Genomic DNA, 17,902 nt, shown 5'->3' with positions numbered 1-17,902 from the left:
ACTGCACAGCCAATTTCTGGAGAAAATCAAAGATAAGGTGGACAATGAAAAGACCTGGCTGTGGTTAACAACTGGAACTCTGAAAAAGGAAATTGAATCCCTGATTTTAGCCACCCAAGAGCAAGCCATCAGAACAAATTCGATCAAGGCCAAAATGGAAAAATCCTCATATGATGCAAAATGCAGATTGTGCAAAGAAGCTGATGAAACTGTAGATCATGTCCTCAGCTGCTGCAAGAAGATTGCCCAGACTGAATACAAACAGAGACACAACTCAGTGGCCAAGATGATCCACTGGAATTTATGCAAGAATTACAACATAAGAACAGCTAAGAACTGGTGGGAACATTGTCCAGAGAAAGTAATGGAAAATGAGAAGGTCAAGATCCTGTGGGACTTTTGAATCCAAATGGACAAAGTGTTGAAACACAATACACCAGACATCACCGTGATCAAGGACAAGAAAGTGAGCATCATCGACATAGCAGTCTCCGGTGACAGCAGGGTCACTGAAGAAGGTCACTAGATACTGTGATTTGAAAATCGAGCTTCAGCGTCTATGGCACAAACCAGCTGAGGTCATCCCAGTGGTAATCGGCATGCTGGGCGCCATCCCAAAACACTAGGGAGCACTTGAAATATCTTTGAATTGACAAAATTAACATCTGTCAAATTCAGAAGGCAACCCTGCTGGGATCCGCACCAATACTAAGCCGATACATTACAACTTCCTAGGCCTCTGGGTGAGGCTTGAATTGTAATGAAGGCCAACAACCAGCTAAAGATCTGGCAGCTGTGAAATCTACAATAATAATAATCTTCCAATCCATGGATTAGAGCTGAGGTAGATTATGTATGCTAGAGTTTACCAACTGTTGGTTATTGATGCTATTGTAAACCTTGATGCTGATGCTACTATTTCTGCAATGGTTCTGCACTTTATGGACATCTTCCTTTGAACAACTGGCATGTGCATTCATGCTGTGTAAGGGCAATGCATTCTATTTCAATGTTTCATTATGTGACAGCATAAGGAGATGTTTTGGGGTCTCTTGCTTGTTTGCATGCCATATTGGTCTATTTGGCTTTTATATTCCAGAACTTATTTAAGCTCTTTGTGAGCACTGTGAAAACTTTATTCAAAAGTAATTAACTCCCCCTCTGTGAGGAATGCTAAGGGGAGAAGGAGAATGAAAAAAACCAACAGGCAATTTCTCCCAGGGCTTCTCAAACAGAAAAACTTATTAGACCTGCACAGCATGATTCTTGAAGCTGAACACATTTCTTTTAGCCCTGTATCACTGCCCACCAGGGGTTTGATAAACTTCCTATTTTGCTTTTTGCCTGTGTACAAAAACAGGAAGGCTGCCCAAATACCAACTGGTCGGTAATTCTTGGCTTGGTGGGGCCATAGAGGAATGTTTGATCTATCCTTCTCTGAGTCTGGACTGTTCTTCTACTTTAGGGTTCATTAGCAACAGTTTGGGCCCCATATTTGTGATTGAATATATTAATAGAGATCAACAGACATGTGAACCCTCTCCCCGTGAATTGCCTTGAAGGTGAGCATCTGGATGCATGGCTCCATCCATATTGTAAGGCTCAGCCAGACTCTTTTGAACTGCCTAGATGTGTATTTTGATATAAATTGGGATGTTCATTCACATTCAAAGCTACCATATGTTACCCAAGACAAATTACTCACGACCAGCTTTATTTTCAAGCTAGAACTGAGCTTTGGTTCACATGTATTTTATAACCAATTTTCCTTTCCTTCCCCCTCTCTAGACCATCACAGCTCTGTAAAATTTAACAGATGAATGTTATGTCAAACCACTAAAGCTCCAAAGCATCTTAAGAAAGGTTCAAATTACATAGTCTGGCCCTAGCAGCTAATGAATCATATTCACAGCATGTAAAGTGTTTTGGAAGCCTGTGGGAATGATAAGAGCTCTGTACAATCAGGTATTATTATTCTCACTTGCAATTGTGAAGCTGCTTCAAGTGCACACCAGATATGTCTCAGAAGATTTTGTATAAACATTTAAGGAATACCAAGTTATAAAATATCCAACCAAACTGACATCTAAATTGTTCTTATATATACACTAAGGATTAACAGAAAATTGCCTTAGTGTGACATTAATGTTTGATGCATAGCATATCTAGGACTAAAAATTACTTTGACTTTCAGGTAATTCTTCTAAATAAACTGAGTTGTAGTTCTGTTGAGTTAGAAACCATTATAAAAAGGGCTTTCCTGCAGGGCCCGCCAAATTAGGGAACTAGTTGAGTATTTTATCAGATTCTGACTTTGGTTTTCTTAAGGGGGCCCTGAAGACTTCTTTTTATTATCATATAACTTTTGCAGATAATAAAGAGAAAGAAGTATTATTAATAAATGCACCTCTAAGACTGAGTGAGAGTTGACTTGTCTTGAGTTGACATCCAGCACTTACCATGGGAATTGGGATCATGCCCAACCCAATGGGCCCAAGTATGGCCCAAGGGGAGCCATCCGCTGAAGCCAATAATGAGGAAGTGACATGAATCCATTGTGACAGCAAAGTGTCTGAAAGACGCTGCAGCAGTGCCAGCTGCTGAGGTGATGAAGGCAAGTCTGACTTGGTAGCCCCAGTGTGACAGTAAGAACATAAGAACATAAGAACAAGCCAGCTGGATCAGACCAGAGTCCATCTAGTCCAGCTCTTTGCTACTCGCAGTGGCCCACCAGGTGCATTTGGGAGCTTATTCTCCCCGAGCACCTGGTCTGTTAAGGCATTTGCAATCTCAGATCAAAGAGGATCAAGATTGGTAGCCATAAATCGACTTCTCCTCCATAAATCTGTCCAAGCCCCTCTTAAAGCTATCCAGGTTAGTGGCCATCACCACCTCCTGTGGCAGCATATTCCAAACACCAATCACACGTTGCGTGAAGAAGTGTTTCCTTTTATTAGTCCTAATTCTTCCCCCCAGCATTTTCAACGGATGCCCCCTGGTTCTAGTATTGTGAGAAAGAGAGAAAAATTTCTCTCTGTCAACATTTTCTACCCCATGCATAATTTTATAGACTTCAATCATATCCCCCCTCAGCCGTCTCCTCTCCAAACTAAAGAGTCCCAAACGCTGCAGCCTCTCCTCATAGGGAAGGTGCTCCAGTCCCTCAATCATCCTTGTTGCCCTTCTCTGCACTTTTTCTATCTCCTCAATATCCTTTTTGAGATGCGGCGACCAGAACTGGACACAGTACTCCAAGTGCGTTCGCACCACTGCTTTATATAAGTAGCCAGACCCAACAGAAGCTTCCCAGATGCAGAACATGGCAGGGGTGCCTCTAAACATGGGGGGAGGCAAGAGCCTGGCACAAGGGCAGTCACCTCTTTGGAAGACTGCAGAGCAAGATAACAGTACCTGGCAACCCAGGCTAACTCCTGCGGGTGGGAGTCCTAGCTGCAACAGGGATGAGACAGACAGGCTAGGTCCAATGGCAAGTTGTCCCATCAAAGGCAGCCTAGTCCCACCTCCAAAAAGGAAGGAAAACAGGAGGTAATCTCAGCCTTTTTAGTCTTGCACAGGACAGAAGCAAGGCCCTTTGGGACCAGGTGGAAAAGCAAGGGAGGAACAGTGCTATTAGGAGACCCATTGGCCGTAGTCCTGGCAAATCAGGGGCAGGAAGCCTGGAGACATTCATCCCCCAAGGAATCATTTAAGAGGCCTGGGAGGAGCTGAGGAAGAAAGACTAGGCTATTCCCCAGACTCTAGGGGAGAGGACAGTGTGTCAGGCCCACAAAATCCAGGCCTGACACAGTGGCAGTCAGAAGAGAGGGAGACAAGATTAGCTGCATTCCTGCATTCAAAACATCTTGAATTTTATTTGGACTTTCTACTACTTAAGTAAACTCAACTCATGAAGAACAGGTACTTTAAATCCAATACCACCTGAAACAGAATTGCCTACCTTTTTCCAAAAGAGAGCTGCTCAAGGGTTCTTCCAACCATATATTGAAAAAAATGCTTTTTCTATTTTGCAATCTCAACATTTACCATCTACTGTATGACAAATTTTAGCTAAATGCTATTGATTGGCCTTTTAGTGAATTTTCACAGCTCATTAAATGAATTAAAAATGTTGAACCATGGTTAAAGAGAAATTTCCATACTAAGGTATCAATTTCATGTTCCACATCAGCTGAACCATTTTCCACTATAAATTTTAAAAAAATAACTTCTTACTCCTTTTGTTAACAATATCTCACCACTGGTCTTTTTAAAATTCATCTCTTTTCCTATCATATATAATCAAAACACTTGTCAATTGTAAATATTGATATACAGACATTTTACAGCCACTAACATTTGTAGATGGTGGTAAGAAACCACCCCCTCATTCCAAACAAGGAGTTACAGTCTAAGCAATCAGTTCTTCCAATTCAATACAATTCCTAACATCAAGTTCAAACTTTACATTTAAGCCAGGACAATTTCTTAATATATTCATAGTTAATATACAGTTTGGTTTTATCAGTTACTGTATTTGTCTACTTAACATCTCTTTTCAAAGTTTTTTTGATGTTTTAAATATACCTGATTGTATTTGATCTTTGCCTTGAGAGGTTGTATGGAAATGCAGACTATTCATTTTCAAAATAAATAAATGGTCTTGGAAAATAAGCGTAGTTGGGTGGTGTTCTGCTCATGGAGCAATGCTTCCTTGACTCTTCCTTCCTGTTTCAGACCTTGAAAAGCTTGCATCTAAGGATTGAGGCTCAATGATGTGAGAAATATGAGAAGTGGAGGACTGCAATGAGTAGGGGAGATTTAAAAAAATCTTTCCTGGGGATTTTTGTGGAGGGTAATTTCATCTTTAAATTGTTCACATTTTAAATGGTTTTTTTTGCAAGACCTTTAGATGTGTAAGAAATAGAGGTATCTTAATTAAGTGAAAATTAAAATAAATGTAGATTATCCCCTGAAGATGACACTATGAATAGCGTTAGGACAACCAATTTGGTCTATATGCTTTGGGAGATGTAGTGTCACTTACCAGATGTTGGTTAACCACGTATAGCTTGTTCCTGTCCAAGTGACCTTTTTAAGGATGAATGCAGTGCAAAGTATGGTAAATGAGTTGTGTTCCCTCATCTGGTGTGACAGGTGTTTGATTTTCTTGGCATTTGCAGGAATGGACAAACAATTATGACTAGCGCAACTTATTTGTCAAGAGTAAAGCAGCTAGCTACCTTGCAGCGCACATTAACCATCATTTCAGCAAGATGAATCTGTTTGTGTTTCTCCCACATAACTTTATCAATATTTGGGAAGGCATAAGCAGGGAAATGCTGTTCTGGAAAAAGGTCATTCCTTCTCAAGGCATTATGCTCCTGTTCCATCAGGATGATTTAAGGAGCTTTTCAAAATCAACATCCACTGCAAGTCATAAAAATAAGTACAATTTTAGCTGTGTGCTGCATCACGGTGGACTGATTTGTTTAGCTTCGGGTGGTGGTGCAAGTCATTCATCGTCCACAAACTGGCTTTTTGCCAGTCAACACAGGAGAGAACCCTGCCCAGTCCTCTTTGTTCATTCATTTTTATTTCTTACCCACATTTATTTTTTATATATTCTTTAGTTTGTGACAATCTAGAAAAAAAACAGGGTTTTCTAGATAGGTGAAAACAGCACAAGGCTTGTAGGAAAACCTCCACATGACTTGAAGAGATCTAGGAAGAAGGACTGCAGTTCTTTTCAGTTACATACGGGACAAACATGATACACGTGATGTGCAATTGCCATTTCTTCTAAAAAAGACCATGTGTGCATATTCCAGCTTAAGACATAAGTCCAATTCATCTGGCACCTGCTATGCATGTGCCATGGCAAAAAATACAAATGTTGCCCTTTGCAAAAGAAATGGCAGTTGTACTCAGTTTCATCTGTAATGCTTTTGTTCTGTAAATCTGAGAGAAGTGTAACGTCTGAATGGCTTGTTAGTGAAGGGGTGAGCAGGTGTGAGTTTAGTAAAAGACAAGGGTGGTAAACTATCAATGTAGAATGACAGAGAGCTCAGAGAAAGAAAATTAGTTTGATATAGCCTAGAAGACTGCAGCATACATTTACATCCCCAACCATCAAAGTACAAATTGTGACATTCATTTAGAACACCGTGTTCAGCTTCTGGTTGCTGGAAAAAAGTGCAGAAGACAGCATGTGATTAATGTGTCAGAGCACCTCCTCTGTGAGAAAAGATTAAGGAGTCTGGGGCTTTTCATTTAAGAAAAACAAGGGGAGGGATACGATAAACTTCATAGAATTATATGTGAGATGGCTAGAGAGAACATATTGTGATTTTTATCGTCGGTGTATCATTAAAAACATGGAGGTATTCTTGGTAGCTGCAAGAATTTATGCACTACTTGTCTTCAGAGTCACAACCAATTTAAAAAGTAATCCAAAATCTTCCTGTTTTAATAGAAAATAAGTGGTTTAGATAAAAGAAAAATAATTTTATTTCTTCTACTGGTTAATATTTTTTCCAAGATGCAGCCTCAAAAACAATATGGAGTTCATGTGGTATAGCCAGTTTGGGGTAGTGGTTAAGAGCAGCAGACTCTAATTTGGTGAACTGGTTTGTTTCTCCACTCTTCCACATGAAGCCTCCTGGGTGACCTTGGGCTAGTCACAGTTCTCTCAGAACTCTCAGCTCCATCTACCTCACAAGGTGTCTGTTGTGGGGTGAGGAAGGGAAGGAGTTTGTAAGCTGCTTTGAGACTCCTTACAAGAGACTAGGGCTGATTCCGCCTGGGCCAAAAACAGTGGTGTGAAAACAGTACAAACCCTTTTACACCGTTTTAAACCCTTTTACACCATTTTCACACCGTTTTCACACTGCTGTTTGTGGCCCATGGGGAATCAGCCAAAGGCAGGGTATAAATCCAAACTGCTCATGTTCAGATATACAATAGTAATCTAAATAGGACATACGAAGCCCTTGCTGAACTCCATATTCCTTCTCAGGTTCATCTCAGTGTCATATACCTTAAAAAATGGTCAGCTAACACCATCTTTTTTCAAGCACAGTTCAGGGTGCTGGTTCCCTAAAAGGCTTTAGTCTGGATGGAAGCTGCAGGACCTGCTTCTCTTGCACTATTCAGCCACCAGTTATCCGCCACCCAAGCCATGACCAGGGTTGGTTCATTTTTCCCTGTATCCCCTTCCCCACATTATTTCCTCTTTCCCTTTTCCTGTCAGCCCCCATACCTTTCACTGCTTCCTTCTCTCCTTCTATTTACCAGTTAACCTTTTAACCTTCTCTCCAGGCTTCAGCTTTATTATTTAAACCCCACCTTTCTCCCCAAATGAGAACCCAAAGCAGTTTCCATGCTTCTCTCAGCAACAAGCCTGTGAGGTAAGTCAGGCTGAGTGACTGACTCAAGGTAATGCCCAAGGTTTTACAGCACAAGCAGGGCTTTGAATCCGAGTCACACAGATCCTAGTCTGACAGTCTAACCCAGCAATTCCCCACTGAGGTTCTGCGGTACCCTGGGGTGCCATCAGAACGCTACCCCTCCCTTTCCCCCGCCCCTCTGGCGTGCTGCAGCCCTGATGGCTCAGCCGGCCGTGGCCCTGAGGGTGCCTGGAGCTGGTGGCACCTTGGCCCTGTGCCACCCGGGAGCGTGCTTGGTGCCCCTGCCGCACCCCTCCCCAGCAATGGTGAGGGTTTGGGGCTGGCCTCCGCCCCTTGGCACACCCAGCAAGCTCCTTCTCCCACCCCAAAACCTCCAGCCTGATCATCCAAAGGCCCGGCAAAGCCTCCCTGCCTTATCCTCCCACTCCAATCATCTAAATTTCACCCTCCCCCACCCATACCCACCCCTTTCAACCCTTCCTCACCCCTACCCACCCCTTTCAACCCCCACCCTAATGCTCACCTGCGAAACCTCCCCTCATCCCAACCCTTACCTTTCTTTCCTTTCCTACCCCAAGTCTTTCCTCTTCTGCCCTCCCCCACCTGCCCTCCCCCACCTTAAGCCTCTCTGTTCCACTCTCTCCCAATCTGCTGCCCACACCTTCCCTTTCAACCCTCCTGCCATCCCGTCACTCCTCCCCACCCTCCTCTATCCTCACCTTCCTACTTACCCCAAGCCACACCTCTCTGGCTCTCGATCCACAGACCTAAAATCAGATGTCATTCTGCAAGAAAGAAGTGTAGGATTTGCTACAGCCCCCTAAAGGCCATCGCAGGGGGTCCGGAAAATCAGATTTTGCCCCAGGGTCCATTTTTCATAGATGTGCCGGGGGGCGGGGTGACAAACTGCAAGCAGGGGCACTGGGAAGGGAAAGGGGGTGGCAGGGATGTGAGAAATGAAGAGTGAGGTCAAGGGTACTGTGATGTCGAAAAGGTTGATACACTCAACAGACACAGATACCTAATTGCGCAAGGTTAAGTCCCTCTGGATGGTTAAGTCCAATACAACCAAAGGTATTTTGCCATTCACTGAAGAAGCAACAAAACCTAGGTATATAATGGCGGACCTGATGGCAACAGATGGCTCCTGTCCTTGTGCATTTCAGTATTGCAAGGAAAGCAAGTTGAGGACTCTTGTGAAGGCTGTTTTAGGATACTTGCGACCACAAGTGAATATTACCTTCTAAGAGCATCGGAACAGACTTTATAGCATGCAAGTAAAAAGTGGTAGCTTTATACAGTGCAATGTTTTTGAGTGGTCTGAAATAAATTGGTGAATAGGACTGTTCACCCCTGCTGAGAGTAAAAGTGACTCTTTAAAGACTGTGTTTTTAATAGTGCTTTACAGTGCTTAATTGATAATTGTGATACTTCATATAGTATATAGAAGGGTTTGGGTTGTTTGTGAGTTTGCACATCTGTATTGCTTTGTTGCACTTTTATCACATTATAATTAATCACAACATTGGTCATTGGAGAGTGTATTGTTCTTGAAAAAACTGACTTCTTCCCAGAGATTCATCATCTATCTCTTCAGAGATATTCCTTTCCCACTACACTATTAACAAGTACCAAGAAAGCACTAAACCAGTCTCCATCTGTTTATGTCCAAAATTCTCCTGCATGCATCAGCCAGCTGCAGACAATTGGAACTGCAGATAATTAGACCTTGGATGACACCCACAATCCCTCTAAATAAGAAGCAGACCAATTTCCATCTCATCAGAGCATAGATGGACTTGATGGGCTGAATCCAAGCAATACCCAGCAATTTCCTGCTTCTGATGCAGACAACCCTCACGTCATACTTCAGAATGCCCAAACACCAAAGAACAGCATTTCATGGAGATTGGTATGCCGGTGGGAGGGAAGAGGCCATAAAGTTCAATATTCCACTGGTGGAAAATTTAGTTTGGATCTAGCCCATTTTTCTAGTTGCTGGTTTGCAATCACAGCGGTCTGTAACCAACCCCCCCCCCCCCAAAAAACCAAAATAAAACAAAATTACAGTGCATTTCATATTTATTTTTTAATTTACAGATATATGCAATACATATTAGTTGCTCCTTTTCCTCCAAATCAAAGGAAAATTGCTTGAAGGATACTCCAGCTTCAATCTGAAAAAAATGTTAGGAAAACAGTCATTTTATATGCACAGCATAAAACTGTTTTTTGATCTTACAATCTGATTCAGGCAAGTTGTTATTTAGAAACAGCTTAAAACTGGCTAGACTGTAGTAGTGCACTGCCGACCCAGCAGTGCCGTAGTAGAACGTTGGGACGCCAACGGACCTGCGGCCTTGCCGGTCGCATCGCACCCCCACTCCTCATCCCCCATGAGTCACGGGTCATGAACTGTCTGGCTCAATCACCGGGCGCAGGGACAATGGTCTTGCCCCCAGGTGAGGATAGGAACTCCCCCCAGTCCTCCCTCCTACACGCCCCAATAGAGTAACAATAAATGCTGGCGATCTCCACCAGATGTTATCTCCGCGCTGGTGCCGAAACCCGGGAATCCTCGAACCTCCACCCTGCTCACCGTCGCCTGGGAAGGGCCGCTGATACCGGTCCGCTGGATCGGCGCATCCAGGGACCACCGCTGCATCGCCTGTCCTCTGGATCGGGCGCATCCAGAGACACGCGTCCGAACACCGGTGAGTATGGGAGCTTGCAAAAGCAGGGCTTATGACAAGCACGTTGACGAACTGAGGGTCCCCGTAAAGGGAAGGGAGCTGCGCAAATTGGTTGAGGAGATTGAAGCTCAGTGTCCATGGTACCCAGAGGGGGGGACATTGAATCTTAAGGACTGGGAAACCATCGGGCGCACTCCAGAGCCGCCGATGTCGCTATAAGGCATTTATCAAAGTCCCCAATGCCGGCCAGCCAACCCAGAGTTTCTCCACCATCCGGCAAAAACCCCAAGAGCCCTATGCCAAGTTTGTGAACAGGCTCCAGGAGGCCCTCAAGAGGCAGGTTGACAACGAGGAGGCCCAGGGCGAACTCCCAAGGAGAACGCCTCCGCTGAGTGCCGCAAAGCGATCACAGGCCTAGGAAGGAACCCTCGAGCTGGCCGACATGCTCAAAGCTTGCCAGGATATCGGGTCCGCCCATCAAGCCGTCTCCGCTGCCATGAGGCAGCCGGGGGGCCTACAACCCTGACGGAGGAGGGTCTCTCCCCAGAGGGTGAAGACCCCCAGGAAAGTCCAGGGCCGGCCCAATGCCCGCTGGGGAGGCCCGCCCGGGTATCTCCCAGCCCGGAACCAAGATCCGCATGAGATCTTCGCTGCTCCAGCTCAGTATAGTGATCCCATCCCCACGGAGACCATTAGGCTGGTCTTGCCAAAAGCTTCCGCTGAACAGGGGTTGTTCATCATCCCAGGGGTCATCGACCCCATGCACCAGGGAGCCATCCACATCCAAGTATGGACAAACATCCCGCAGAAACTGCCAAGTTCACCTGAACACCCTGCCTCTATGCTCTCACTTGAGTCTAATCTAAGTTCAGCTAATCTAAATCTCGTCGCCTATACTTCCTGCTCTGCTAGCCCCTTCTACTTCCAAAGTCACCATGCCTCCGCCAGTGCCCCAGAATGGCACGCATTTCAAAATCTCTGCAGAGTCCACAGTCACTGAATTGCAACAGAAAGAAAGGCTGACGGCAGAGGACTGGCGGGTTGAACCATCCTCAGAATGCCCCATAGTCAGTCCACAGGACAATGAGGCATGGAAGAGGGAAGATGCGCACACAATGGCCATTATACAAATTTGGAAATGCAACCACACTTTGCAGCAGGCTTACAGTAAGTACAAAATGGGACACATCAGGGAGGTAAGGACAAGTCAAATAGAGAATAGATCAATCAGGAAAAGCCTACGAAAAGAAACAATTCTGAATAAGATATTTGAATGTAGAAACAGAAGGGAGAATTAAACCACAGGAAAATAGGCATTCCAGTGGTAAGAAATGGAGATGAAGGTGGCAAACAGAATAATATTTGGTTTTTGCACCTACGAAAAGAAGATAAAATATATAGAGGAGCAAAAGATGAAACACATGAACATACAAGAAGATTAACATGAAAACAAGATATTGATGAGAAAGTCCAAAGGCGTTTTCTTACAAACAACATTATAACATTGCCAGTAAATAATGTAAATTGAAGAAACCAGCCAGTTGATTATTACGCAATGAAAAACCATAACAAAGAATTGGAACGCCTATGGAATATTTGATCACTTAAATGTTTCTAAATTGAGGCAGCATCCTAAAGCAGCCTCAGGGAACCAGTGACCCCTCACTATGCTAAGTCTAAGCAAAGCAGAGGCCAAATTTAGACTACAAATAATAATTACCTGTTTACTTCTTCAACAACTGGTGTCTAACTAGAAGAAAGGGAAAGGCAAATCCACTTCCAAAGAAGAGTGACATCATTGCCAACAATCGCCATTTATTTTCCACCGAAAAAGGAATGTTCTGGAGGAACAAGAATTTTTAAATTATCTGTTACAGCCATAGTATCACTTTATTAGGCATATGTTAATCAGTCCCAAATTCAAAGGAAAGCCATTAAGCTTAAATGCATGTTTTAGGTTAGATTCCATCTAAAAATCCATGAGCGCAAGGTGAGGGGATATTCACCCATTTCCCCATCACACACATGCCTGACTCACATACAGGCTATTTCTGGGTATCAGGAAGCAGCTTGCGACTTATCCTGGATGAGGATCTAACCTTGGCCTAGAACAGGGGTCAGGAACCCGCGGCTCTTCGCTGCTTCTCGTGCGGCTCCCGGCGTGATTGCCCCTTCCCGGGCAAGCCCGGGCAGAAATATGATGGCAGTGAGTAGCGGTGAGCGAAGGCGGGCAAGTGGCCAGTGAGCAGGGGAAGGCGGTGGCTGGCCCGAGGGCACAAGCAAAGGCGATGGACGAAGATCTTGAAATGAGCGGGGGGCGGCCGAGGCAGTAGCTGATGGCGAGCGAGTGGGCAGGGGAGCGAGCAGGGGGCGGGTGAGCGAGCAAGGAGGCGAGCGAGCGGGGGCAAGCAAGCGGGAGGCAAGCGAGCAGGGAGACAGGAGGAGGTTTAGAGCTGACAAACAGGTAGCGAGAGCTGGCGAGCGAAGGTGAGGCGGGGGAGCCAGCGGGAGGACAACAAAGTGAAGCAGGCAGGTAAGGCGAGCAGTAGGCGAGAGTGGGAGCCAAGCAAAGCGAGAGGCGGGCCGAGGGCAAAGCAGAAGTGGGAAGTGGGCGAGCGAGTGGGCGGGGGGCAGGCAAGGGAGCGGGGGGCAGGCAAGGGAGCGAGCGGCGGGCGCGGGGCAAGCAAGCGGCGAGTGGGCGGGCAGGGAAGCGGGCGGGGGAGTGGGGGCGGGCGAGCGAGCCAAATGGCTCTTTAAGTGGAAAAGGTTCCCGACCCCTGGCCTAGAAGATACCACAGTACAGTATTAAACATTACTAATGATATCTCCAACCAAACCTAAAGAGGCTTTTTCTAAATATAGGTTCATAAAGTGAAAAAGGCACATCAGAAAGCGTTTACAGTATCATCATTATTCATACTGTTATGTTTTCATCCTTTGTACCATTAGAAGCTAAGATGCTAAAGAAGGGAAGTTGTATTGGGCAATACACAAATACACAACAGTTCACAGTTAATCAGAACACTGGTCTATTAAGTATTGCAGTTTACCTGGCAGCTGTAATCGTTCATAGTCCCTATGGCTCATTTTACTCAGAGTGCTGGGGAACTGAACCTGGGACCTTCTACTTGCAAAGCAAACACTCTTGCCACTGCACCATAGCTCCTCCCCTAACACACCAGATCTGAAACAGGGCTGTGTGTTCAAGAGCTAGGATCCCAAGACTGGCATCTTTAGTTTAGTTACCTATCCAGTAAAGGCTTGAGTTTTTCCAATTACAGCCCCCTCTCCTATATCACAAAATAATCTAGTTTTGCAACTTGGAAGAAGAACGGGTCAAAACTTTGTGATAGGAAAGGAGGCATTTTATTCACCATCTATCCTCTGAATAAATTATATAGCTACCACAACGCTATACATTAAAACCTCCACTTTATTCCTGCTCACTTTACACACCACAGTGATTGCACGAGCAGGGTCCACCCCAAATATCAAAATTTAACACAGTTCGTCCCCTCTTCCCCAACGGGGATCCCTATGTGCATAAAACTCTGTGGACAAACAGAAAGATCGTAGACTCTATGGACGAGGCCCAACCAACGCATAGAGATCTCTGGCGGGGCTCTTGCCGCCGATTTTCCCCATCCAAGCCGCCATTATTGAGCATATCTGCACACTATTGCACGGCCTAATCCCCTCCACTCAAAACTCGGCTTAAAAAATCGAGACCTGGGGAAAGTCGCGGTATAACTCCCTAAGAAAACGAGCAGCTTCCCAGAACTGATACACGGCCTGCATGGCCTCGGAATAGCGGGCTTCCGTATACACCGTGTGCCAACGAGGATAAAAAGCTTCCCCCCGCCCCCTTCCACACCTTTCCCGGGCCCTCTTCATAATGCATGCGGCGAACGGCCGAGGTAGCAAACCGGCGGACGCCGACACCCAACATGGTCAAGCGAACACGAACTCCAAGCGGAAACGAAGCCTCTCGCACGACCTTCAGCAAAGGCGACGCCACCAGCTCTGGGATATTATGAGAGTAACTACGGTGGCCCAAGGAATGCAATTTATAGAGCATCATGGGAGTTGTAGTTTCTGGGTAGTTGACTAAGACTGCAGCGCAGGGATAGACCTGAGCATAGGTCAGGGTTGCAAAGCAGCAGCCAAGATAGTTTGTCCCCGTCCTACTCTGGGCGGGGAAGGGGGGGGGGGGCCGCCGGTCCAAACTGAAGTAATTTTTGAATTATTTGTATTAACTGGACTTCAGTTGCATATAAGGCATTTTTTTCCCACTGTTTCAGAGATGGAGCCTGAGGAAAGAGGGTTTGGAGACAGGAGGGATTTCTTTTTTAAAAAATGATTCTTTTATTGATTTTCACAATATATTTAACAGAATAGAATTTTAAAAGAAACTATAGAGTAGACAAGAACTAAACAAAGAAGACATCTATCCCAAACTGTCTAAAGTGAACATTACATTATGGATCCCGATGTGACATTCTTAATATAATTAGAGAAATCTTCACCGAATCTTTAAGTCACTGTCATTTATCCACCAACTCCAAAACATCTTTACTGGTTAGACTGTTGAGAGAGAAGGAGGGATTTCAATGGCGAATAATGTCCTGTCTCTCATTATATCCGATGGGTCTTCAGGCATCTCCCATTATTCCCAATGGGCACTCTTGTCATTTTGATACATCCTGATGAAAGACATATTTATAGTAATTCATAGCCTGTTTTGTAATTCATAGCCTGTTTTGTAAAACAAAAATGGCAATTGTGGTAAAAGCTTGTGTCCTAATAATTCACATATTACCATATAACTGGGTAAGCTGCATGGACGTAGGTAAGGGCGGGGGGGGGGGTTCTCTGGTTTGAACCCCCCCCCTCATGTCCGAAGCTCTGCCCCTCCGTTTGTGGGTTTTTAAAACATTTTAGTGCTTTTTTGGTTTTGGCCTGCAGGGGGCACATTGTTTGGGCTAGGAGCACCAAACTTTCAGGGAATGTTTGGGGGACTCTCCTGATGATACTACCTGGGTTTGGGGAGCTTTGGCTCAGGGGGTCCAAAGTTATGGACTCCCAAAGGGGGTGCCCCCATCCTCCATGGTTTCCAATGGGAGCTAATAGAAGAGGGGGCTACACCTTTGAGGATCCATAACTTTGGACCCCCTGAACCAAACTTCACCAAACCTGGGGTGTATTATCAGGAGAGTCTCTTATTGATATCACCCAGGTTTTGTGAAGTTTGGTCCAGGGGGTCCAAAGCTATGGACTCCCAAAGAGAGTGCCCCATCCTCCATTGTTTTCAATGGGAGCTAATAGAAGATGAAGGCTACATTTTTGAGGGTCCATAACTTTGGACATCCTGAACCAAGCTTCACCAAACCTGGGATGTACTATCAGGAGAGTATATTATTGATACCACCTAGAGTTTGTGAAGTTTGGTCCAGGGAGTCCAAAGCTATGGACTCCCAAAGAGGGTGCCCCCATGGTTTCCAATGGGAGCTAATAGGAGATGGGGCTACACTTTTGAGGGTCCATAACTTTGGACCCCCTGAACCAAACTTCACCAAACCTGCGTGGTATCATTAGGAGAGACTCTTAAAGATACCCTGAAAGTTTAGTGCTTCTAGCTTAACCATTGCACCCCTGACAACAGGCACCCCCCAAATTTCCCCAGAATTCTCCTTTTAAATCCACCCCATTCGGCATGGATTTAAAGGGAGAATCTGAGGTCCTCAGTTTAGAAGAAGAAGAAGAGTTTGGATTTATATCCCCCCCTTTCTCTCCTGTATGGAGATTCAAAGAGGGGGCTTACTGAACAATCTCCTTGCTCCTCTTTCCTCTCACAACAAACACCCTGTAGCAGAGGTGCAGGTGCCAGGCTGAGAGAGCTCTGGAAAAGCTGTGACTAGCCCAAAGGTCACCCAGCTGGGCGTGTGTGGGAGTGCACAGGCTAATCTGAATTCCCCAGATAAGCCTCCACAGCTTCAAGTTAGGCGGAGCAGGGAATCCAAACCCCAAGTTCCTCCAGATTAGAATGCACCTGCTCTTAACCACTACGCCACATTGAAAGTGATGCTGTTTCAGGGTGGGGGATAATACACCCCCAAACAGCATCACTTTCAATGTTTTTTAACTAGGGACCCCAGATTCTCCCTTTAAGGTGGATTTAAAAGGAGAATTTGGGCCCTCTAGTTTAAACACCATTGAAAGTGATGCTGTTTGGAGGTGGATTCCAGCATCACAGCGGCTGCCCGGGGGGTGGGGGCGCAAAACTCAGATTTTCCACCAGGCTCCATTTTCCCTCTATGCCTCTGCCCAGAAGGGCGGGGCAGGGGTGGGCAGGGCAGGGGAGGTGTGGCCATGCCCTAGGGGCGGGTGGGGGTGTGGCCCCCCCGAACCCCCCCATAAAAACTCTATACCTACGTCCCTGGTAAGCTGCAATTCTGTACAAGAAAATAAGGGGGTTCATAAATAATTATGACTTTTTGATCCACTTTCAAGAAGAAATGTAGCATTCCAGACTCATCACCCCTTCCTATTTTTATTCCTGTGCTGCTTTGCATCTGATCCTGTTTCCTATAGTATTCTATGGATGTGACACAGCAAGTGTGGACTTTATATTTTCATGTCGTTTGAACTGCCTGAAGAAGACAGACATCACAACGGGTTTAGAGAACCATTTCTATAAGATGCATTAGGTATCCAAATCTTTGGCTGATTCCGCATGGGCTAAAAACAGCAGTGTGAAAACTGTGTGAAAACAGTATAAACCCTTTTACACCGTTTTAAACCCTTTAACACCATTTTCACACTGCTGTTTTTGGCCCATGCGGAATCAGCCTTTGCTACTCTGGGATGGTTCTCATTTTGTAACATAACACTAGTAATAATGTGATGACACCCAGCTGTGCATATTGGTGGGTGGCCAGGCAGATACCACCCCAGATATTTTGGTCAGTTATCTGGAAATCTGGAGGGTGTGGTGAAGTGGTTGAAGCCAATTCAAACAGAACATTGCAGCAATTCAGAAGCTCAAGGAAAAACTGAAAACAGGAGAAAGCAGTTTTCATAAGTGGGAGGGCCCCCACCTCTGATGCCAGCAGGATACAAGGTGATTTGTCTGATCAGATAAAAAAAATCTGTTAGCTGGGAGCCAAACTTGTTGTGTCAGAACTGAAACAAAAAAAATCCATTGGCAACCCATTGCTCAACTGGATTATAAGGGCAGTTTGAAAGGGGCCAAAGGCTCATTCCGCACATGCAGAATAATGCACTTTCAAACTGCTTTCAGTGCTATTTGAAGCTGTGCGGAATGCAAAATCCACTTGCAAACAGTTGTGAAAGTGGTTTGAAAACACATTATTTTGCGTGTGCGGAAGGGGCCTAAGTCCTAGAGAGGCTCAAAGCAGAAGATGAGAAGTATCATTTTGGTTTCTTTCTTACCAATATTCCATTTTAGGGCTGTACCAGCTTACTTTCATCTTTTTGGTCAGTCTTATGTTGGTATTTCTATTTGTCTGTTTGTTTTCAAGTTCAAGATTCTCGTTTTTACTTTTAAAGCCCTTCATGGTCTGTGACCCACCATCCCTACCCATATCACCCCATGCAACAGTTCTGTTCCTCAAATGAAGGGATGGCCTCACTGGTAGGATAGTAGGACAGTTACGTCTAGAACTAGAGCTTTTTCAGTGGCTGCTCCTAATTCATGGAATAATCTTCCTGAAGTTTTTTTTTTGGTATGGCTTCCATTTGACTGAGATTCTACAAGTTATGCAAAGAGCAAATTATTCAGAG

General features: G+C 45.0%; 1 protein-coding gene and 1 non-coding gene across 2 annotated transcripts; both read right to left on the bottom strand.

The window, feature by feature from the left end:
• Positions 1–9,470: 9,470 nt before the first annotated feature.
• LOC125437276 (cytochrome c oxidase subunit 7C, mitochondrial) lies at positions 9,471–14,146 on the bottom strand. Its single transcript, XM_048504751.1, has 3 exons — positions 13,974–14,146; positions 11,820–11,940; positions 9,471–9,583 (listed from the first exon to the last, which is right to left on the bottom strand). The coding sequence occupies exons 1-2, from the start codon at positions 14,046–14,048 to the stop codon at positions 11,824–11,826; spliced, it is 192 nt and encodes a 63-aa protein (XP_048360708.1). The 5' UTR covers positions 14,049–14,146; the 3' UTR covers positions 9,471–9,583; positions 11,820–11,823.
• Positions 12,981–13,042, bottom strand: LOC125437350. The gene has a single exon (XR_007245189.1). It is a non-coding gene; the product is annotated as a small nucleolar RNA Z39 (small nucleolar RNA).
• Positions 14,147–17,902: the final 3,756 nt, after the last annotated feature.

This window comes from Sphaerodactylus townsendi, linkage group LG07, assembly GCF_021028975.2.
Source record: "Sphaerodactylus townsendi isolate TG3544 linkage group LG07, MPM_Stown_v2.3, whole genome shotgun sequence".
NCBI lineage: Eukaryota > Metazoa > Chordata > Lepidosauria > Squamata > Sphaerodactylidae > Sphaerodactylus > Sphaerodactylus townsendi.
The sequence above is the reverse complement of the archived record's forward strand: the minus strand, read 5'-3'. Positions and strand labels throughout refer to the sequence as shown.

Excerpts from the sequence above, each read along its gene's own strand:
- LOC125437276 (XM_048504751.1), bottom strand. The coding sequence starts at position 14,048 with ATGTTGGGTGTCGGCGTCCGCCGGTTTGCTACCTCGGCCGTTCGCCGC. Across the intron at positions 11,941-13,973 it reads ATGAAGAGGGCCCGGGAAAG|AACATTCCTTTTTCGGTGGA; the intron begins GTGTGGAAGGGG and ends TTGTTCCTCCAG.